Genomic DNA, 22,853 nt, shown 5'->3' with positions numbered 1-22,853 from the left:
AGAGGAGACTCCTATTCCCCTGAGAGAATGGTTTAACAGTCTGAGCCACTCTGACTGAAGGTCTGTGAGAGAAACAGGGCGTCTCCTAGCAACTCTCAGCACCCTTCACTAACTACACTTCCCAGGATTCTTTGAGAGAAGCCATGATTGGCTTTGAGCCATGGCTTTGAGAGAAGCCATGATAAATTGTTTTAAATTGTTTTTAAAAGATGTGTTTTAAAATTTGTATATTTGTTTTTAATGTTTTTATTTATTGTAAACCGCCTAGAGAGCTTCGGCTATGGGGCGGTATATAAATATACTAAATAAATAGATAAATAAATAATGATTGTCCAAAGTGTAATAGAGGCCTGGTGTGGATGTGGCCAGGGACAGCTTTGTTTTAAATTTGGGTGGGAGGTAGGGTTGCCAGGTTCAGGGCCTGACAATGATCCTGTATCTTTAGTAAAAGAGAAAGTCAGCCAAGTGCAGGTGTTCTTGCAACATTGTAATGGGAAAAACTACAAGCTAGAATTGTCCCTTCCCCCTGCCCAACTGTGAAAGATACAGAAGACGTCTTGGTTGGCAGGCCCAGCCTGGTCAGTTTTACCTATCCTAATCATGATTGCATAGGAGTATATCCGATTCAACCCAATAATCATAAAAATGATCAGACCTGCCTTTTCCCTCCTTCCCCTTTCCTCTCCCTTTCTCCTCCCCTCTTCCTTCTTCTGCCTTCCCTGCCCACTCCAGTTCTCCGTCCCTCCCCCCGGTCAGTTTTATCTATCCTAAGCATGATTGCACAGGAGTAAATCGCACTGAATTTAATAAACATGCAAATGATCAATCCATTCTCAGCAAACTTGCACAGGATCCCATTTCTTACCTCCCGGATTAAAAAGCAGGGAAATTCACTAATAGGCAAAAAACCTTGCGGTTTAAGAATGTACCTATAGCCCACAGATATTTCTACCAAACTTTAAAAAGCAGGGAAATTGGGCAGCTATAGTGAATGCACCAGGGGAGCAGGAGACCTGAACTCCTCTCTGAGATATTGTACTGCCCTACAAAGTTGTCAAAATGCAAACACCATTTGGGTTGGTCTTTCACAGTCCAATCCACTTGCTGTGTAGCTTGGAAGAATTTGGTAACATGTTCCTCTGAGCATATGGTGAGTGGTGGCAACACCCGCCGTCTCCAAAGATGGAGAATTATATTTTTGTATGTTTGTTGGTGTTCTTCTTACTTTGCTTCTTTCCTGTGTTACTAATATTTCTACAGAGAATTTGTAGAATAATAGAATAATTTGTAGAATAATAGAAAATTTTATTTCCCTCATTATTCATCCTAGAAATCTGTGTCAAATTTATTTTTATTAATTTCAAAGCCTTTTTATTGGTTAATGTCAAATGATGGTGAAGATAGCCTTTTTTGTTTCAAACTGGAGGTTATGGTCTTCCAAGCTACACAGCAAGTGGATTGGACTGTGAAAGACCAACCCATGTGTTTGCATTTTGACAACTTTGTAGGGCAGTACAATATCTCAGAGAGGAGGTCAGGTCTCCTGCTCCCCTGGTGCATTCACTATAGCTGCCCAATTTCCCTGCTTTTTAAAGTTTGGTAGAAATATCTGTGGGCTATAGGTACATTCTTAAACCGCAAGGTTTTTTGCCTATTAGTGAATTATTATTACTTTTTAAGCCCAGGAACTGTAATTCATAAAAATCACTTGAACCCACTCTTTGGCTGCTCAGTGGTAGCCAATAGCACTGTGCCTGTCACAGTCCTTTCAGTTAGAGTTCCCAATGCTCTCATGCACAGTTTTGCCATGCCAGACTAAGGACAAAGCTACATCATGTGCTATATCAACTGAATGTTAATGGAAGGTTAGTTGGAAAATAACATGCATGGAGGCACCAGCAAGACTTCATAGCTACCTTCTGCTCAGTCAGCCCTCTGTGGTAAAGCTGCAGGCTCTAGGACTCAGGAGAAATCCTGTGTCAGCCTTTGGCACGGTAACTATAGGAAAGGAGAGGACTTCAGACAGAGACAAAGCAGAAGCAGTGGAAGGTCCTCAAATGAGTTTTTAACCTGCCCCCTTTGCCATGATTCCAATGAAAATGGACTCTTCAAAGCTGCTATTTGCATCAGCTTCCATAGTTGCCATTGGAGGCTTCTAGAAATTGGGATCCATTGGCTGGTGCCACTTTGGAAGCATTTTGTCGACCTAACAGGCGGTATCAATTTGAGTTCGATCTCTGTCTGCTGCTTTTACCAGTCTGTTTTTTTCTCAGAAATATTGATATTAATATCGATATTTTGAAAAGAAATATAAATAAAAGGAAATTGATAAGATGAAAGGAAATATCAATAAATGAAAGATTGATATTTTGAAAGGAAATAATGATAAAGGAAAGGAAAGCAGCTTTGCCTCCTTTTCCTCTGCTGTGACTGAGGCTGGTCAGTTTTCACATAAGCAGAAACCAACTGTTTCCCTTTTGAAAAAGAAAGAAGGAAAGCAGCTTTCATTGCCCACTTCCACCCCCCACCACTGCCTCAGCAAGCCTAGAATTTTAGCGTGGGTGAGACTCTCTAGTCCAGTCTTTCCCAACCAGAGTGCCTCCAGATGTTGTTGGACCACAACTCCCATCAGCCTCAGCCAGCATTGCCAATTTTCAGGAAAGATGGGAATTGTGGTCCAACAACATCTGGAGGCACACTGGTTGGGAAAGGCTGCTCTAGTCTCTAGGCTTGCCTCTTAGTCATTTAACAGGTTAACACTACAGAGATTAGAAGGCAAGACTAGAGAGTCTCACCCACATTAAGAACTCCCTAGACTCTACCTGACTTTTAATCTCTATTATAGACTTGGCTTGCTTCCTTCCAATTGGAGCTTCAAGTGGGGTGGGGGTGGCAGAGAGAGAAAGAGAGAGAAATCTGTACTGTTGTGCTGTACTGTGAGAAAAATCAATAAAAGAACAATACATTTGAGGGAATATTTGAGGGGGGAATCTGGTGTTGGGGGAAAGCTGCTGACGTTTGGAGCAAACAGGATTATTCAACAAAGGAAGAGAATATGCAGACCATTGAAAAGTCCAGTGCTAAATCCAATTTCAGCTGAATTCTCGTCCATCCCTAGGCTTCCCTCCAAACAGAAATTTGGTGTGGGTGGGATGACAACTTTTATGTGGACCACAGCAGGGGGTGAAGGGTTAAACTCTCCCTCCCAGCCTTTGTGCTGCTGCTGCACAATAATTTTATTGACGTTTGAAGTCACATGTCTAGCATGGCCATTACCCCATTCTCTAATTTTCTTACGTTGCTAGAGCAGCTGGCATTTTCGTTTAAAAGAAACACTTGTGTTAATTTTATTCACTCAATTAATGGCATGTTTGGTTTGGTCTGGAGTTATAGAGAAAAGTGGAGAGAGCATCACTCACTCATATCTCAATAGTAAACCTGCTAAGACCACCTCAACCCATTATTGTTCATTTGGTATGAACCCTCTCAGGGGGACTGTACTCCAGGAAAGAATTTCCATTTGGGGGGAAAGCAAAGCCACCTTCAAATTTGATTCTCAAATCTGGCTTCTCTGCCAAAAATGATATGAAGTTCAATTCAGGGGGTGTTCTGTTTTACCATGTTTCACAGAACCCCATCAGGAGAAAATGTAACATATGAACAAGGGCTCAGTGTGTGTTCTCTTTACTTCATCTCACCTGTTTCACTCTCCAGTGCTGCGTTAAAACAAGAATATATTTGGGCTTTAATTTAAACCTCCAGGGACACACACTTCTTCTTTTTAAACGGCTTAGTAACAAAACAAAAAAGCAAAAATTACACATGAGTAACTTCTTTTGTACAACTTTTCCCATTCCTTTCCTTCTTCTCCACTCCTTTAGTTTTTCCAGCTCTGTACTGTGTTTGTGCCACCAAACTATGGGCACAGATCGATCCATAGAGTTGTAGAATGCCTGGCAGATCCTGAGTGTCTTTAATGTTTGTCAAGGCAGAGCTGAAAGTCCCAGAATCTCAAAGGGTTTAAATTGACATCTTACAGAATTACACCTCTGCTGAGTCAGGGTGAAGCAGCTGCTGTAGGCCTGTGATTTGGGGTATCAAATTGTAAGTTCTTCAGGCTATAGTCCTATATCCTCACTTACCTGCTGGGAGTAAGGGCCATTGAACTCAGTGGAACTTATTTCTAAGTAGACCTATATAGAATTGCACTGTTTATTACTTTCCCGTTTACTGCAAGAGGCGTGCCATTTGAATTCTCTGTCTTAAAATCCAAAACGTCTTGGGCAGATCCTGTGCCTCTGAGCTAACCAAAAGCTTGTTGTTCTAGTTCTAGTCTAACCTTCCCCAACCTGGTGTCCTCCTGATGTTGGACTACAGTTCCCATCATTCCTGACTGTTGGCCATGCTGGCTGGAGCTGATGGGAATTGGAGACCCAAGGACATCTGCAGGGCACCAGGCTGGGGAAGGCTGTTCTAGCCATAGAAAATATGTATTAAATGCAGATTCATGTCTGGTGTACTTTTGATACACGTGACTATCCACTTACTTAGGTGCAAAATTGCTGACAATATTTGCTTTTGTTTTTGTGTGCTGTAAACCTTTTGATGCCTGATCAGATGGGAATTTGCTGGCAGGAAAACAATGAGGCTACACGTAAGGGTTTCTAGCAAAAGCAGCCCTGTCAAGCCAAACCAAACTGAGACCAAGGGACAGGAATTTGTGTGTGAATTCACTCAAGCATTTAAAAATGAAAAACCCCAATTTTTCTTCAAAAAGGCTAATTTTGCCCTTTTCTTTTGTTTTCTATTGATTTTTGAGGCAACTTAAATCCAAATAAATTGCCATTGCCCTAGTTATAAGGTAGGGGAGCGGTGGCCACAGTCCTTAACCCCTTTCTTTCTTCTTCTTCCTCTTTCTCCCTTTCCCCCCCTCTGTCTCTTTCTTCATGCCACAGGGAAAAGTTTGAAATGGAACGTAACAGCCCACGCTTTGCCAAATTGCGCAACTGGCATCATGGCCTATCGGCGCAAATCCTTAATGTCACAAGCTAAAAAAACAAACCTATGAATAGCAAACAAATGTGCAAGACAGATGTACTCTATAAAGAATAAACTACTCTCCTGAGTTAGCGCCTAGGAGTATTGCATATATTGACACGCTAAAGGCACTGGGTGTTGTTGTTTTTCCTTGAAGTGCTTGTCTTTTGTTTTCTGTCGCTGGTTTCCCTCCACCATTCTGTAAGTCTTCTGAATTGTAAAACAGATTTGATTTGATTGGCCTTCGCCACATATAGAGTAGCTTAAAAATGCTGACTGACTTAGGTATTATAATTTCTAGCTTTTAATGAATGGAAATGAAATGGAGAGACTGACAGATTTCTGTGAGCAAGTATATATATATATGATAGCTCCAGAGAGCGTTCCTGCAGATTAAAGAAAACTGGAACTAGGAAGTTGGAACGGAAAATGTATTGTGCCTGGGGCTTGGGCTTACCAAGTATGTAGACCTCTTAGTTGGCATAGTTCAATGATGTCATTTTAGATAAGACATGTGATGTCCTGGGTTTAATTTATTTTTTTCCTTGTTATGTGGCATATCTTTAAAAATCAAGGCTTAAGATGTTGCCTTTGAAACTTGAACCTTGCTGTGAGTGTAAAGTCTGGAAGGTGATAGCTCAAGAACTAGAGAAGCAAAAGGCACAAGGTAGTAAAACCTTGTAAAGTTGGCTTAGAAGAAATGAGAAAACTTGCGATAATTTGTGCACTGAAGGTTTAAAAAGCATGGCATAACTTTTAGCAAAACTTTGCCTCTTCTGTATTGCGGTTGCTTTGGAACCCACTTTTCTCTGTATATAGCAGTGTGGTTTACCTGAAATAAAGAATCTAAAAAACAGATGAACTTACGTGCCTTTTTACCTTAAGTACCTTGCTTCATAAAATCAAAATTCTCTTTTATTAGAGAACTTGTCTTCTTATTGCCTGTCATTAATTGCAAAAGTCCTAGGTTCCTATGAAAGAATAGAGCTAAATAGCAATATTCTGTGATGGGGAGAAATTTGTAGTTGGTTACACCCATTTTTTCCCCTTAGATTTGTGCACACTCACACCCATCTGCCCCAATCCAGTTAGGAGGCTATTTGTGGCCATAAACAGCCTGGCTCCCACTGTGTGAGGAAACATACACACAAGAAGGGCTACATCTGTATAGCTCCCTCCGCTGCCGCCAGTCAGAAAGATCAGGAATTGTGACAAGCAGCTGTTAGGTAGGAGACTATGAGGCTGAATTTAAGCCTCCCCACTCTCTTTCCTGCCAGACAGCTGGTTGACACAATAGCTGACCTCCTGACAGAGCTCTGTGCCCACAGCTCTAGCTATTGAATGTATGTGCGAAAGGATTGCAACCACTGATATATTTTTTTAAATGCCTAAATCTGTACCGGATTTTGGCTTGGCAGTTTTTCTGTTCAGTTGACCACTGATTTTTATTTTCATTTTTAAACTAAGAGGTAGGACTGTTCACACTGTCCTCACAATCTGGGGTTATTTAGCACTTTGCTTCCTGCTTTTTTGCATGAAAGCTTGGACCTCATGAAAGAGACACAGATCTTCCTATCGTTAGCTTGAACAGCAATTTCCCGTTGCCCCTTTCCCTGGTCCTTTCCCATCTTTTCCTCAACAAGCAAGGGGGGGGGGACCAGCTGAGTGCAACCAGAGGTTATCGGGCATTTGGGAAAGAGCGCCTCTAATTCTTTCCACATACTGCAAGGACTTGGATTGGATAGAGTGAAGAGGTAGTTCCAGGTTCTCAGCATCAAGCCAGTTGTGCTATGGGGGGGGGGGCTTTTGTAGGCAAAGTCACCTCTTAGGTTGCTTCAGGTACAGAGTCATGGGCAGGGGTCTAATTGTCCAGGGACTCGGGGGGAGGTCTTTGACCCCTTACTTTTTTGGAAGCAGGGTCCCTATCTCTCCAGCCTCCTGAGCCAATCCATCATGACAGGGGAGTGTGTTAGCCACTGAGAAGTATCTTCTAACTTGTGTCCGTGTCCGAAGACTTTTCTTAGTAGCTCTTCCCTTTCATGCTGATTGGCTCCTAGGGATGTCTGTTGTTGTGGGCAAAGAATTAACAAGGATCTAATTCTGAACACATCAGCAAAAAGCGGGGGGGATGGGAGGGGACGTGGCTGTAGCTATCATGAAGGGACTGTGCACTTCTAAATTTGCCACTACACTACTGGTCATGGGTGTGGGAAATCCTCTGGGGTCTCCAGTCCATCTCCACAACTCTAGCGCGGAAGAAGGCCATCACTCGGGCAGGCGGGCAGGCATGTAGCTCAGTGGGCACACTGTTGCATGCCAAAGGGCCCAGGTTCAATCCCTAGCATCTCCATGTAGTGCTGAGAAAGACTCCTGTCTGAAATCTTGGAAAGCCACTGCTAATCATTGTGTGGACAATACTGATCTACACGGGCCAATAGTCGGTATAAGGCAGTTTCTTAGCTTTGCTTTTACAGTTGGGAACCTTTTTGTGAATCTTGTTTTGTGCTTTTATATTTTTCCCCTTCTCTCTAGGAGAACCTAAATCTGATTGCTTCACAATTTCATCTCAAATCACCCCTTTCCCCCGTCCCCTGCACTCTTGCCAGTTACAAGCTCAGGTTATCACCATGACAGTTCAACTGGGATAAACTGTGGGCTCCTTTGGGAGGAATGGTGGGATAGGAATGTAATGAATAAATACATAAAAATCAGTATACATTTGTGCAGTAAGTGATGGCTTCTTTCTCACCAGATATCCACAGAGAACCCCCCAATTAGTTTTTAAAAAATGCTCTCAAATTTAAAAGACAATGGGTGGGGAGCACTGAAATGAAGCTTCTAAAGCACAAGCTCAATGAGGGAGTGATGCCATTTTTCTTTCTGTAATATCTCAGGGAAGAGCCACACTTACTGTTCTGCTGGTTCCGGTGCATCGCCACCTCTCTTTTCTAAAAACGGGGGCACATGTCACTAGTCAAACCCCTCCTCTTTTACTGTAATACCTGGTGGGATCAGCTTGAGTGCATTTTTTAAAATTTGCTTCAAACAGATTTCACAGCTGATTGGGAGATCATCCCGTTCCCCCTCCAGGTGTGGCCAATGGAAATGCTTTGCTGTAGGCGATGAGTGTTGTCATAACCTCAGCCACTCCCCAGTCTCTTTTTCTCAACCTCCAGAAGGTATTTTAAGAAGAGTTTTGAGAGACCATTGGAGTCAGGGCCATCCCTGTTGGGAAAAGGGTTGGGGACAATAGGAGTGACTGTCCTAGCCCTGCACTTCCACTCCCACCAAATACACGTCTGGTGCTGACAGCCAGCAGACCTGCAGCCTCCTGCCCACCTGATGATGCTCTCCACCTCGTCCCTTCCTAGAACAAGGCAGGGAGGGAGGAGGTCGAGGTGGAGGACCTTGCTGGCACTCTTACTGCTAAAGCAGCAGCAAAAGTAAAAAAAATATATGCCAGGGGAGAGGGAGGGACGGAAAGGCCACTATACCATCTCCATGAAGAGGAGGAGGGACAGCAGAGGCGGGGGGAGATAAAAGCAATGGGGAAGTCGTCACACACAGCGTGATTTGTCCTGGGCCCAGAACCTCCTTAAGGTCAGCACTGATTGTATTGCTGAGAGGGGAGATTGTCTGAGAAAATTCCATTGGGGGCATGGATGGTTCAGATGTATGTCTCTGAACTGCGAGCTCAGTTATGAGCCAAGGAGAGCAAAGTGCTTAGGAGGGTGGGGGTGCTTTATTAAAAAGACTAGCTTGCAAACCTTCCAAGGGAGAGGTTTCCTCTTTGCCAGCGAGATATCTACGCTTGTGGCATTTGATCTAAAAGTATACAGAAAAGGCATTCTGCTTCCATGGAGACAAATAGTGCAGCTCTAATAGTTCTTACCAGGAAAGTGATTAGAACTATCAGGATCAAGCCAGACATCTCTACAACTCTATGCCAAGTCTTTCTTTGGTTCTGGATCAGAGCTCTGGATGGGAGAGCAGGTATTTTCCCGTCTTGTTAATTTTGCTTCCTGATTGGACCAATGGAAGAAGCTTTTACTAGGATCATTTCTGTGCCATATTGAAGCTTTCAAAATTGAAAGCCAAGCATCTATTTATTTACTGCATCTTGCTGGCCAAAACAGCATTCAGGGTAGATCTAGACTTAGATATACTTAAACTTGATTTTTAAACCAGGTTCACCATCATGGCTTCCCACCCCCTGCCCAAAGAATCCTGGGAACTACAGTGTGGTGTGGACGTTGTGAACTTTCTGATCACAGAACTACAGTTCCCAGAGTTCTCTAGGGAGATGGGATGACTCTAAGTCTGTGCTCTAGATATACCCTCATCATTGGCCTACACATGACAAATGGTTTCTTTTGCATTAACATTATATTCAGGGCTGTGTATATTCCTCATTTTGTGCAAGTGCAGAAAGAGCTAAGAATTGGGTACTGAGCACCAGATTCAGCATCCTGAGAATTTTGGCTTTCACTTTTTCTAAAAAGGCAACTTTCTAGCACATGTGAATATATGAGATATCTGGTGAAATATCTGAAATCAAAAAGGGAAGGGGACTAAGTAATGTCTCCCATTGTCAGGTATCGGGTCCTATAAAGCACTTAAGACCATATCCTCTCTATCACTAATAGATGCAGAATAAATTATGAAAATAAACATGTGCATATTTACATAAATGTGTATGAGCTGCAGACTTTTTCTTGGAGCAAAATTTGAATAATGTTGGAGTAGAATCTTAATTTTGAAACCCCCGAAGTAAAGAACACACAGCCCTGACTCAATTAACTAATGCTGAAGAAATGAATCTCTAGCACTGGTATGAGTTGACTGACTTTACTTACTACTGGCTGTTAGCACGTAACTTATAGTAGTTTTCTGCCATATTGTTTGTATTATTTCCAATGTAGCTATATTTATATTTCTGTCTGCACTAACCTTCTGACAAAAGACATTTTCCCTATGTTTGCTATGCAAACTAATATAGTGGCAAAGTACTGTACATGTCATTCATTTTGGCAAGGGCTGCTACTGTTTCTTAACTTTTGTGCCTGAGGAAAAAGGGTTACTTTTCTGCCCCCTGCCCTAGTCTTTCAGAGTTGTTCTTCCTGTTACACAGAGTAAATGGTAAAATGAGATAGGAATCTTCTGTATTTTGCCATTACAAACTGCAGTTGTACCGTCCAACATTTGACCATCTCATTCTTTCTAAGGTTCTATACATTAGAACATTTTCAGTCTGAGGGCCTCATTTTTCCATAGGCAATCTTCTGGGGGCTGCCTGCCAGTGATGGGCAGGGCCACAGGCAAAAGTGGGTGGAGCAACAGCTGTGACTTACTTTATACAGGCGGGTACATTCCACCCACACAAATGTCAGAGGGGAGCATGGCTTAGGGAAAGTCCTGTGGGTTGGATACAGAGACCTGGAGGGCCACATGTGGCCCCCAGGGCTGAGATTTCCTTCCTGGTGTAGAATGACACTCAATCTGTATGTATAACAGCATGCTAAGTGTTGCTTTCTAATGAAAGAAAACTGAACTGTCCAAAGTGCTCACTTTCTTGTACCAGACTCACAAAATAATATCTGACTAGGCCAAAAGCCGTCTTAACAAATTTCACTAGGAATGGTTTGACCCATCATATTCATTTAACGAAAGTCCAGATGCCATGATAACCCTTACCATCACCTCTGATCCTGGGTGAATCGAATCCCAAAACATTATGTAGAGTCTTGTTTCAAGTCTTTGTCATGATAGATAGCACCCCCCCCCCCCAAAAAAAGCAATCTGTAAAAAGTAGAGTGACCATAGCCAAAACTGGCTGGTTCTCACATGCTTGGTTTTTTTGCACTTGAGAACTCTGAGCTGAATGTGTGAACTGACTCTTGAAAAGAACTGAGATGATGTGTAAGTTCTGCCTGTGGTGATTTGTTTTTAATGGTACATTTGCCTATGAGTTTGATGCTTCAGTCATAATGTGATGAGCGCACTTGTGAACTGGCCCTTGACATCTGTTCCAAAAGCTCTAACAGCTCAGTAGTTGGGTTTATAGCCAGGAGCTTGGTTCCCTTCCATTTGCTCAGATATTTGGACTAGACCATTTAATATAGCTCACTGTTAGAGCATCAAGAAACTCTTGATACGTTTAAAGTTTTTTAAAAAAAATAGAATGAAGAATCTGCGCCCTTTTGTCATAACTCTGAATCTTTTTCTTTCTTTTTTTTCCTGTGTGGCTGTAAGGAAATGTATTTTTTCCTCATTATTTCATATAATTCTCTCTCATTTTAACTTTTACAACTCCCCTGCCGTCATCATTCGGTAGTTTCCTTGATACAGACACTTCAATGAATGATTGGAGTAAGAGTCACTTTTCCCCACTGCAAGAAGATGGGTGACTATAGGCAAGTGGCAAATGACCACTGAGTGAATGTAGCTACTCTGGCTATCTATATCATCCAGCCAAGTGGTGCAGAAAATTGTGCTGGCCATCTGCGTCCCCAGCTTTAAGTGCAGAAGTATAGCAAAATTCTCCTTACCATTTCTCAGGATGATACAGGCAACTAACATATGCAGCAGTTCCATCATACTGTGGCATTTAATAACTGATAAATTACCATCTGTACTGACCCATAATCTTGAAATGGGGGAAGTGGGTATGTACACAGAGGACCAGTTTACTGAGTGGTTACATGCTCACTTGTTAAACAGTTGTCTGTCCTCAGTCTCACCTATTTTATTGATCTCCTCCAGTTAGAGGCACATGGACCTGGATATGGCACCATGTCTTTGTCACTGCAGCCACCACAAAGAGTTGAAGGACTGACATTCTGACATTCATGGAAGGGACTAAGATCCAGCAGAGGCTCCCACTGGAAGAGGAGGACAATTTTTGCTGATCCCACACTGATCCAGATCCAGAGCAGCTTTTCAGAGGACTCAAAGGGCTGTAAGGGGAAGGAGGAATCAGCAAAAGTTGCCTCCCCACTTCTTCCAGCGTATGTATCCTGTAAGCAGAGTTCCACTCACGGGATCTCGGGATACAAGCCAAGATCCACAAGGCTTAAATATCAGAGCCATGCATGTCCTATGGGAGGTTGACATTTACATTGGAACTCATCGCCATTCAGACTTGTTCCATAAGAACCTTGTTTCTGAGTGATGGCAAAAATTACTTTGGAATTGGAGAAATAGATCCACCCTTAGGCTACTATAGCCTACAAGGATTTTTCTTGGTTTTTTCCCGTAATCGTAGAGGCCTAATGCTGCTAGAAGCCTAATCTTTGGTCTTGTCTTTGATCTGGACCGTTTGCTTTATGTTGCTATAAATTTGGCTACGTTGGAAATACATTGTGTTTTAGTTTTTTTTCCCCAAAGCTGAATGGGTGTGATACTTTATTCTTCAATGTTTTTGCATGCCCTTTGGTTCTTGGTATATTATTTTAACATTTCCTTTCATTCACAGACTACTTTTTCTAACACACGCACTGGCACACCACTGAGCACCATCGTACTTTGACTGCTTTGCAAGTTCTATACATGACTTTGCAAGTGGATTGATCATTTGGCTTGCCCATACAGCTTTTATGTGTGGCTTATAATAGCTCTGCAGCAGGGGATGGGCACCTTTGGTCAGAATATCTTATTCCCAACTTGAAGTCCAGGGCTGGCTGATACTTTAGTTATTTAACAGCATGTATATACTGCTTGAAGCAGAAATATTAAAATTTTCCGCTTTGAACACAAATCTTCTCCATCCCAGTTTCAGAGATAATCTTGATGAAGGAGTTGATGTTGCCGCCATACAAAGCACTCACATTTTGATGTATGCAATCCCCCTGCTTCCATAAATAATGTTAACAGGAGGTGTACGTGTGCTAATTTGGGAACTCCATTCATGTGCTTCCAAATGAAGAATGCATAGCAGCTAGCTCACAGGCAGTAGTGAAAGACCTTTAGGGAAGACTGAAGTTTCACAGGTACAATTTCTCCCATCCCTATGATATCAACAGTGTGATGAGACTCCTGCCCTAATGCAGGGATGGGGACATATGACCCTCCAGATGTTGTTGGATTCCAGCTCCCTTTAAATTTGCAAATTGATGCAAAAATAGGGCAAACAGAACTTAAGGTTAGGAAACTGAGAAACTGAGAGAAGCGGACACTGACAGATTCATCCATCCCTAATTGCAGTAGGGATTCTATTCTGTGTAAGAGCGATCAAGGGAATCCTTCTTCTAAATGGTGCCAGCTATCTGCAGTGAGTAATAAAATGCTTAACAAGTTTAAAAGGAAAAGATAAGAAAATGTAATGGGGGCACCTTTGGAATTGATTAATCTAACTAATTATTGACTATGGTTTGCAATCTATGCACATTTTCCTGGAAGTAAAATCTACTGAACACAACAAGATTTACTTCTGAGCAAACATGCATAGGATTGTGCTGTAAACATTGCAACCCTAATTCTTACTCTAGATATCCAGCAAGAGATCTTCCCTTAGCTAGCAAGTAGGTGGGGTGCCTTAGGCCTTATTTTAATAATTTCAGTTACTGAACTGAGCCACCTCAGACTGCAGTTGGGGAATGGTCCTTCATTTCATACAACCCTCTCCCCAAAAACAAAACCATTGACCCTCCACATAGAAAATTAGCATGTCAGGGAGAAGACTAGGCTAGATTAGATCCCTTCTCCTTGTCATCTAGTTTTCTAAGTGTACGGATTTATTATTTCTTTGCACAGAAAGGCTTGAATTATCTGAGCTCCCGGCTCCCCTGCAATCTGAAGCGGAACAGCCCAGATGCAGGTTTACCACCTTATGAAAATTAGGCCTGTGTTTGTGTGTGCACAGAAGTGCTGTGATTTAACTTGCTTCCCTTGACATTCTCAGTTGGTCCCTTATATTTGTCTCTGGACGCTAGCAAGAGAGCTCTGCCTTGCCAACTGCTGGAGTCGGCCATGCACTCTACCTTTCTGCACATCTAAGTGTTTTCCCCCACCATGAGAATATTCACTAATTCTATTCATACTGTATTCCCCTCCTTCCACAGTGGCAAGAAAAATGTTGCTGAAACATCCGAAAACAGGTAATGTGTGTTGTACACTTTGACTTCCTGTTTGTTACAGATACTTCCCTCAGACACAGAATGGCCACATCCACAGTCCCACTTGTCAGTGGGTTTAAACACTCTTAACTTTGTCCTAGATTTGTGGTTATTTTCTTTATGAACTGCTTGATAAGATTAGAATACATATTTATGTTTGTGGTGGTTGTTTATTTACTTGACTGTATATCTGAGATGTGGATATAAAAGGTTTTGCACCTCTAAAGCCTTCCTCTAGACAGAGATTGATCTCAGTTTCAGTCAGGACAGATGTTAACATTTCAAATGTAAATCCACTGAAGTAGTGCACCATTTAAAAAAAATGTTTTCAGTGTACCTTTTTCTAAAACTTTCTGGTCAAGTAGCAGAATGGTTCTTCTCTGACATTTGAATTTTAAATTTCTCTGCTAAAATTTCACAGCTGAAATGTGGGGGTGGGGAAACATAACAGGACTGTCTGCAAGCCACACTAATTTCCTCATTCACTCTTGTTAGGGTATATAGTACATGTTGCTGCTAAAATATAATTGGTTTGGCTCTCACTGTAGAGTTTGACCATATTCGACATGCATCTTCTCCGTTCATGTCTCAGGGTTTTGCTTTGTAACTTAATCTCTTGCTTTTCAGTATTTGGACCTTCCATTTTAACAGAAGTTTGAAGAAAGCTAATAACAAGTCTCTAGATCTCTCAGTTCTCTGAAGCCACTCTTGAGCTGTGGGTTGGATCCAAAGGTGCACCTCTGCAAGCAAAGGGCACCTTTTATTCATGGAAGGGCTGTTTCACACTTTGTGCAAGAAATTCAAAACTAAATCCAAAGATATCCTTCTATTTGAACCATACATTGTTCAAGAGTTTACAGAATGTCATGAGGAAGTGGAAGCATGAGAACTACTAGAGAATCTACCTGTTGCAACACTATATGCACTCGTGCACAAGCGATTGTGAAACGGAGTTAGCAGTTCTTTTCTTTCTCCTCCCAGTTCTTTGGATCCAATCAATATAGTTTATCTAACACTGAAAGATGGCATATTTTCAGATGCCTTTGAATCTACAATAGCAACAAAAATGTCAGGAAAGCCATTATGAAATCCAAGACTTTCACTTGGGCACCTAATATTGTGGTGTTGTTGTTGTTTATTACCACTTCTATTTTCCATTTTAAGGAACAACTCATTGAGCTCTCTTTACACACACACACACACACACACACACACACAAAGCCTTTGAAATTAGGAGAGCCTGTGTGGGGATAGAGCTGGGTGGATTGCATCCTTGAATGTTCTTAATACATGGAAAATAGTGGTCCTGAGCCAGCTGTCTATGCACATGCAACTAGTTCTGCACAAAAACCAGTGGCCCTGAATGAGAACGTGCATCCACATCAAAATATGCATCCAGACATTCCAGTGGGACTTGGATGAGCATTGCCATATTGTCATGCATTGAGGTGCACACTGCATCCACATTGTCCGTGCGTGCTGCAGCCTGCTTCTGTGTGCATATCCTCCCTGACCAATGAGGGCAAATGCTTACAATGAAATGCAAGGCCAAGAAGTTGCATCTTATGATAGATTTACATAGTGACCATGTATATCTCTGTCCTTAAAATGTCAGGAACTTTTTTTGGCTAGATTTCAACCCCCCGCCATCAACGCAACCACAGCCTTGATTGTTCTTTAAGTTGTAAATGATATGATCAAAAAATTATCTCTCTTATGCACATACACCTTTGTAATCTCTGTTACCCAGGCCTGCAGGTACTGTTCATGGGGCACAGTATGCAGCGTCAAGTGTTTGGCATAGTCCTAAGTCTTGCAGCACAGGTGCCAACACTGACAAAGCTAAAGCAATGGCCTCCAAAGGTTTCGTGAGATTTGGAACAGGTACAAGTCAGAGGGAAGCCAGCTACCTCAGCGCTGGCCAGACAGTCCCTCGTGCTTCATCCAGTAACCAAAGGTACACTGCACCATATAACTCCATGACTGACCTTGTTTGGATCTTTGCTATGGGTTTGTAATAACATCTTCTAACTTCTAATGGAACATACCAATGTTTAAAGACAAAGCATATATATATATATGCATCTACACACATACATACGCACACACACACACACAAAAGCTGACATTCCTACCTACCTACACGTGTAGTTTATAAAGGACCCTCCTGTTTGAAAGTGAGTTTACATAGTGTGGATACCCTTGTTATAATGGGTGGTAAATATATGATCTGCTTATCACATCTCACTGTCAAATAATTGTCTGTGATTAATGACTTCACATCTCCAAATGACTGAATGATAACTGCACTTATCACATATTAGGGGGATTTGCCTGCACTAATTCTGTTTAAAAATTCTGCCTACATATATCTGTTGGCCCAGCCTTGTAAATGAGCCCACAAGAGTTACTAGCCAGCACTGGCTTGCTCTGGGCTGGGAGAGAAGGAATGGTGAGCTCCATCCTCTCTCCAGCAGCCCAGTGCATTTCTATGCTGGGTGTGAAGAAAGAAGCTTCCCTCCTCTTGCCATTCACTTGATTTCTGTCTGTGGCACAGACGAGGACCAGAGCATTTGGTTCCTCCTCCACCAGACTACTCACTTGCCTGCATGAAATTCCTTGTCATCTTTGGCTACAAGGTGAATGCTGAAATTCAAGCCTGCAATTCCCATCATCCCTGATCATTGGCCCTGCTGGGTGTTGGATCCCAACAGTATCTGGTAGGCCACGGATTAGCTATCCCTAGGGAAATACTAAATTATATAACTAAATGATTGCCAAAATTGGTTGCCTGTCAAGTGCTCAGTTGAGTTACAGGTTTGTTTTAATTCAAGCATCAGTCTTATAGGTACTTGTTCCGTGGAATTAAGACCTCTGAGTCAGCACTGAATAGACATGTAAATTTCCATATTCGCTCCTGTTCTGTGTGGGTTTACATCTAAGTTCCTGACCAATACACAGCCTGCAGTTATTGTTTGCCAGCTTTTGCCAACTTTGAGTTTTTACTTTAGGTGCAAGTATAAATGTGTGCATTTCCTAAAAGAGAATAACCACAGCTTTCCATCATGTGTTCTTTTACAAGAAAAAGACCACACATGATTGGTCATTATTCTCCATATATGCAGTGTGCACTCTGCTTAGTGCTTAAAAGCTTCAGTGTGGTTTTTGTGTGGTTGAAATACAATTTTAAAACTATTTTCACCAGCTTAATATCTGCTAGCCTGTGCAACACCTTATGAGAAAGTATCAAGCTTGCCAACAGGGGATGCCTATCTGTATTTCATCTGTATGGGCTATCCTGTTGTGTGTTACATGTTAAGAAAGCTGGATTTCCTCTTTAAATCTGTTATAAATATGGAATGCAACAAAGGCTGATGGACTGGGAAGGAATGATGAAAAGTATTTGGCTGGTTCACACATATTAATATGACTTCTCACCACTGGATTATTCAGTGTTTGATTTATTATTATCATTATCATTATCATCATTATTAATTTCTATCCTGCCCTTCCTCCCAGAAGGAGCATGGGAAAGTATGGTATAGCAGGGAAAGTTTCATGTTTTTGAATGTTCATTCTGCTGACTCTGTGAATGTAGATCATCAATACATGTGGCAGTTATCAAGCAATGGATATACTTGCATGAACCAGCCAATCTACAGGCAAAAGCAAAGAGAGAAATGAATAACTAAAATTTTAAAATCCAATGGTTTTCTTATGCAGCTGTCACATAATACCAGGCTGCTGTTGGAGGCCAGTGCAAATGTTTAGGTCTGCTGTGAGGTATAAGATATAATTTTTTGCATAAACTTTTGTGTAGAATATGTATTTCCTCATTGGATTTATGGTACAGTAATAATTCAGACACCTCATGAAGAGCTGTTACAAGAGCCATTTTACACTGTTTTTATATAGTTGCATGTTGATAATTTCCTAATACTGATTATCTCTGAATGTTTTCTAATGCTCAACAAGCTTGAGTTTGAATTCTCTCCTGGGATGCATCTGTGTGTGGGCACTTAGAATTTAGATCTCCAGAAAACATCAGTGCCTTGTATTTCTAAACAAGGAAGCTTTTGTTAACGATGGCAGGGTACGCTTGAGATGAAAATACTGGGTGAGAAGGATTGTCCGTTATGTGAAATAGGGAAAGAGAGTTGGTAAATAACTTCTGAATGTTTTGTGGCTTTTGTTATTGTTGTGGTTGTTCACCTTCATTTATTAATTCTTTTATTACTTGCTTAATTAATTTAATTAAATGTATATCCTGCCCTTCCTTCCAGAAGGAGCCCAGGGTAGCTTTAGTCCACTTTTGCCAGAATTTGCTTTTGCAGACAATAGATGTTTCATACATAAAGTAACCATTCAACACAGCTAGCGAGAACCTATAGACATGAAGCCAAAGAATATACTGAGGCAGTTTATACTTTGTTCAGCGAGCATTGTTATCTCTTGGAAAAATATCTCATCTCCTTTAAAACTATTGGAGCTACTTGAAAACAATTTCTCACACACACACCCTCTGATTTATCCTCCTCCTGTTTTTTCCAGCTGCTCATTTTATTTATTATTTTTCCTATTAGCCCTTCAAGACTAATTGCTTTAGTTAATTATATAACCAACTATTATAATATATTTGATATTCCACTGTGGTTATCATTATTGTTTGCCCTCATTATCAATTAACTGTGAACTTGTTTACATAAGTTTACTATTATACAAGTCTGATTCTGTGAGCTTTGGGAAATGCATAAAATAGAGATATGGGGGAAAACAAATTGTCCTCAACTGATGGCTGAAGTATTTTTTCACCAGTGGTGGCCAACAATCAAGGATGCTAGGAGTTGTTGTCCAACAACATCTGAAGGGCCACAGGTTCCCCATCCCTGGTTGGACCATGGACTTGTTTACATACAACTGGTAGCTGTGATATGCTTGCACAGAATTGTTTGGCATATGTATCTGTTAACTATATGATTTATTCTCCGTATAAAACAGTAAGTTGGAGCAGTTTCTCTTGGATTGTTTTAGGGGGACACCCATAGCATTTATGAAGTAGGATACAAAATGTGGAATTTTACAATGCTGGATTTTTGGTGGGGTAACCATTTTGGAGGGGAGGTGAACCCTGACATGTCTGCAAAGAGACAGCAACACAGGCTAATGGTTCAAACTACACACTGTTGCGTAATATATATTAGGATAGTTTTCAAGCAACTCTTGGGTTCTTCAACGAGAAGATGAGTAATGGCAGACTAGGTAACCTGAAAGACAGCTTGCTTGCCCCTACTTAACTTTCCATGAAACATGCAGGCACAGGAGAGTATGAGCTATGTTCTGGATCATGCTTACATGGGGCAATGTAACATGGGATAAAGCCTAACTGGCCTAGCCAGAGTCCCACACAGGACCTAAACTATACCCAGAAATCCTCTGCAACCAGGCATGTAGTCGTATGGGGTCTCAGGGTGTGTGTGTCTTAGTCCCCTTCCTTTTTTGGGACCAGGGTTCCAGCAGGGTCTCTATGTCTCCAGCATCCTACGAGACAATAATCATGAAAGGGGAGTGTGTTAGCCACTGAGAAGAACCTTCTAACATGCTTCCTTGTCCTTTCCTGGAGACAAACTGAGTGAAAAGAGGTCAGTCAGCCACTGAGAAGACTCTTTTTAATAGCTAACATTCTCCCCTTTCATCCTTATTTGCTCCTAGGGACATCTGTTGTTGTGGGAGAAGGAATGAACAAGGATCTCATTTTCAACCCAGCAGCAGAAAAAAGGGAGGTGTGCCTGTGACTATCATCTAGGAACCCTGCACTACTGAATTTGCCACTACGCTACTGTCTGCAACATGCTGTGGTTCTGGAACAGAAATGTATATAATGGCTTCATCTGCACTATAGATTTAAAGCAGTATCATGCCACTTTAAACAGTCATGGCTTCCTTCAAAGAATGCTGAGAATGGTAGTCTGTTAAGGGTGCTGATAGTTGTTAGGAGACCTCTATTCCTCTCAGAGAGCTACAATTCCCTGGGAAGGGGGATTAAACCACTCTGGTTCTGTAGCTCTGTGAGGAGAATAGTGGGCTTCTCTTAGCTCCCTTAACAAACTACGGTTCCCAGGATTCTCTGGGGGAAGCCATGACTGTTTAAAGTGGTATGATACCATTTTAAATGTATAGTGCAGATTGGGCCATAGGTAAAAATCCCTGAAGTCCATGTCAGAGCTCTGCAGTTTAGAAACAATGACTTGGTCTAAGACTGGTCAGTGCTCAAGTTCTAGATCTGGCAGGCAGGCAAGATGAGTAAGGAAAGGGACTGTGAACAGGCACTAAAAAGTGAAAGACCACTAATGGTCTCTGAGTGGTTTTTTGCTACTGCAAAAGACTATGTTTCTATAAAAATTCAGAAGAATGTGCTCATAACTTATCAGGTTCTCTCAGGCCTAAAACAACCATTAGGACATCATGAAGAGAATTCTGTGAATCCTTGGTAGTATACTGCCTCTCTTGTGCCTCTCTTGTTGTAAATGCCATTTATTAACAGCACTGATCTACTCTAGAGTGTGGGAAGTGGTCAGACACTGGCACAGGAGGAATGTTGCTAATCACCAGCTGAGCAAGGTCAGGTCCCGATATCAGCACCAGAGTACCAATGATGCACTTGCCCAGAGGCTGATTCCCAATTTTAGGCTTTAATGTGGTGCACCTCAGTGCTATATCATTTGACTGTTAGAGCTTAATCGTGTGATCAAGAAAATCACACTGTACAACTCTTGTTAGACTACAGTGTTTTGACAGCAGGTGGAGAATCACATCTGAATGTTCTCCCATCTAACCAAAATCTCCCTGCTAGAAAACTAGCAGGTCAGGAGATGGCTAACTAGACCCCCTTCTTGGTGTCATAACAGGGTCACACAAGTAATGATAACTGCTGTTGCATGGAAAGAGACACCGCCATGTGAAACTGTGTGTGGGGTGTGAATCCATTAGTTCTGTGGGGTCCACATTCACCTGGCAAAATCTGGATCTGTCTGGAAGCTATTTTTTGTGGTGTGGCTCCAGCAGTGAGGTTGGGAACAGAGAGGAGTGAGAGAAGGAAAAGATTTTGAATTTGCTCTGGCTCTGAGCCTATAGAAGTGGTCCTCCATGCATGCTTGTTCCTTACCACATTTCCATTCTTTCCCCAAGAGGTCATATAGTCAGACCTGCAAGGGTAAAAATTTGGCATTAGACCCCGAAAACCCTCTTGGCGATTCTGTCCCTGCTATTGTCACTGCACTTTTCCCAGCAGAGGGGGCTGTTGATGGGTTACGTGTTTACCATCCAGTTCATGCTAACCTTCCCCCCCCCGCAATTGTTTACTCACACATGCACAATTCTATGCTGGGATTTGGCTATAGGACCTAGTCCGTAAGGATTCCATTTTACCCCAGCTCTAACCGTGGCCAAAGACTAACAAACATCCTCAACATTTCTACACTGTTGTGCTTTTCAAGTCGTGCTTCAAAACTGCTTAATGGTAATTTTGCTTGCCTCTTGTTATATAGCCTTTGTGCCCAAACAAATGCTGTTGCCTTTAAAAAAAAAAAAAAGCATAGCCTTTAAAGATGCAACCTTGTTTTATCTAATTTAACTTTAATCAGTACCCCTGTTGAGCATGCGCCAGTGTCTACCAGCTGCGCCCCTTCTGCTATGCCGCCTGCTTCAGCCAATCAACCTGCTACTGCTGCTTACAGCACTGTCCATCAGATGACCCTGCCGTCGGCCACAGCCACTTCCGTGGTACTCGACTCCATCTCATCTTCTTGCCAAAGGTAATAGTTTGTGCTTGTTTGCTTCACCCATTGGCTTTGATGTGTGTAACACGATAGGAAAGAGAACGAGGGGAGAAGCAGGGCAAAAGAAGAAGGAAATGAAATTATGTCTCGGAGGAGGATATTGGGGAAAGATCACTATTTATTTATTTTATTTATAAGATTTATAAATTGCTTAATCACAGAGCTCTCTAAGCAGTGTACATAATAAAATTGCAGGTAAAAAAACCAGCTAAAATCCTCAAAACAGTTTAGAAGCAAACATGCATAAAACCATCATCATTAAAACACAGATTAAGTCAGACCAATATAGGTAACTAAATAATATATCTGGGTAGGACAGTTCTTGTTGCACCTGACGCAGACATTGACATTTCTGTGAGCAAGGCTTATTCTAGAAGCCAGCCATCCACACACACACAAACTAATTATAGGTGATTTAAAATCTCTTCCTCCCCAAGTTCAGCAGATGGTGTGTAAGCAACTGATTCTACAGAACTGCTGGATCTAACTGGGCACAGACCTGTTCAGTAATTTGCGCAGGAGACTCATGTCAGAGTAGAATATAAGTGTAATAAATCCATTTTGGGTTGTTTAAAAGAAATTGTGATTTCAATGTTTTCTTCGTCCAAGACTAGTTGTATCTGAAATAACAGCCATTGGTGATGTATAAGGAACACATCTGGTGGCAATTCCAGCAGGAAATTGCTAGTTCAAAAGCAGCCAATGGCCACAATGACTGTGGGTGCCTTGGTTTCCTCCTTTGGTCTTTTAAAAGGATGGTGCTCAAGTGAATAAACAATGTTAATCTTTTTATGGATTAAAACTGAAGGTACAATCCACTCTGCACTCAAAACAAGATATACATTTTAGATAATCTCCTAGATAACCA

The 22,853-nt window shown here is 41.7% G+C and overlaps 1 protein-coding gene across 14 annotated transcripts in view; it reads left to right on the top strand.

Moving 5' to 3' along the window:
- The window catches only part of LDB3 (LIM domain binding 3), a 222,384-nt gene that overhangs the window by 157,193 nt on the left and 42,338 nt on the right, over nt 1–22,853 (top strand). For 7 of the 14 annotated variants that reach the window (XM_061635023.1, XM_061635026.1, XM_061635029.1 and 4 more), the window contains 3 exons: nt 14,097–14,132; nt 15,901–16,107; nt 21,791–21,961. The exons of 2 other annotated variants lie outside the window; for them this stretch is intronic. In XM_061635023.1, the coding sequence (XP_061491007.1) occupies nt 14,097–14,132; nt 15,901–16,107; nt 21,791–21,961 (414 nt within the window). Of the gene's footprint in view, nt 1–4,955; nt 5,894–14,096; nt 14,133–15,900; nt 16,108–21,790; nt 21,962–22,853 lie in introns of those variants that run through there. 5 more of the 14 variants (XM_061635031.1, XM_061635030.1, XM_061635032.1 and 2 more) reach the window with 3 other exon arrangements.

The sequence above is a fragment of the Rhineura floridana genome, chromosome 7 (genome assembly GCF_030035675.1).
Source record: "Rhineura floridana isolate rRhiFlo1 chromosome 7, rRhiFlo1.hap2, whole genome shotgun sequence".
Taxonomy (NCBI): Eukaryota; Metazoa; Chordata; class Lepidosauria; order Squamata; family Rhineuridae; genus Rhineura; species Rhineura floridana.
Note: the sequence above shows the minus strand (reverse complement) of the source record. Positions and strands in the feature narration are given on the sequence as shown.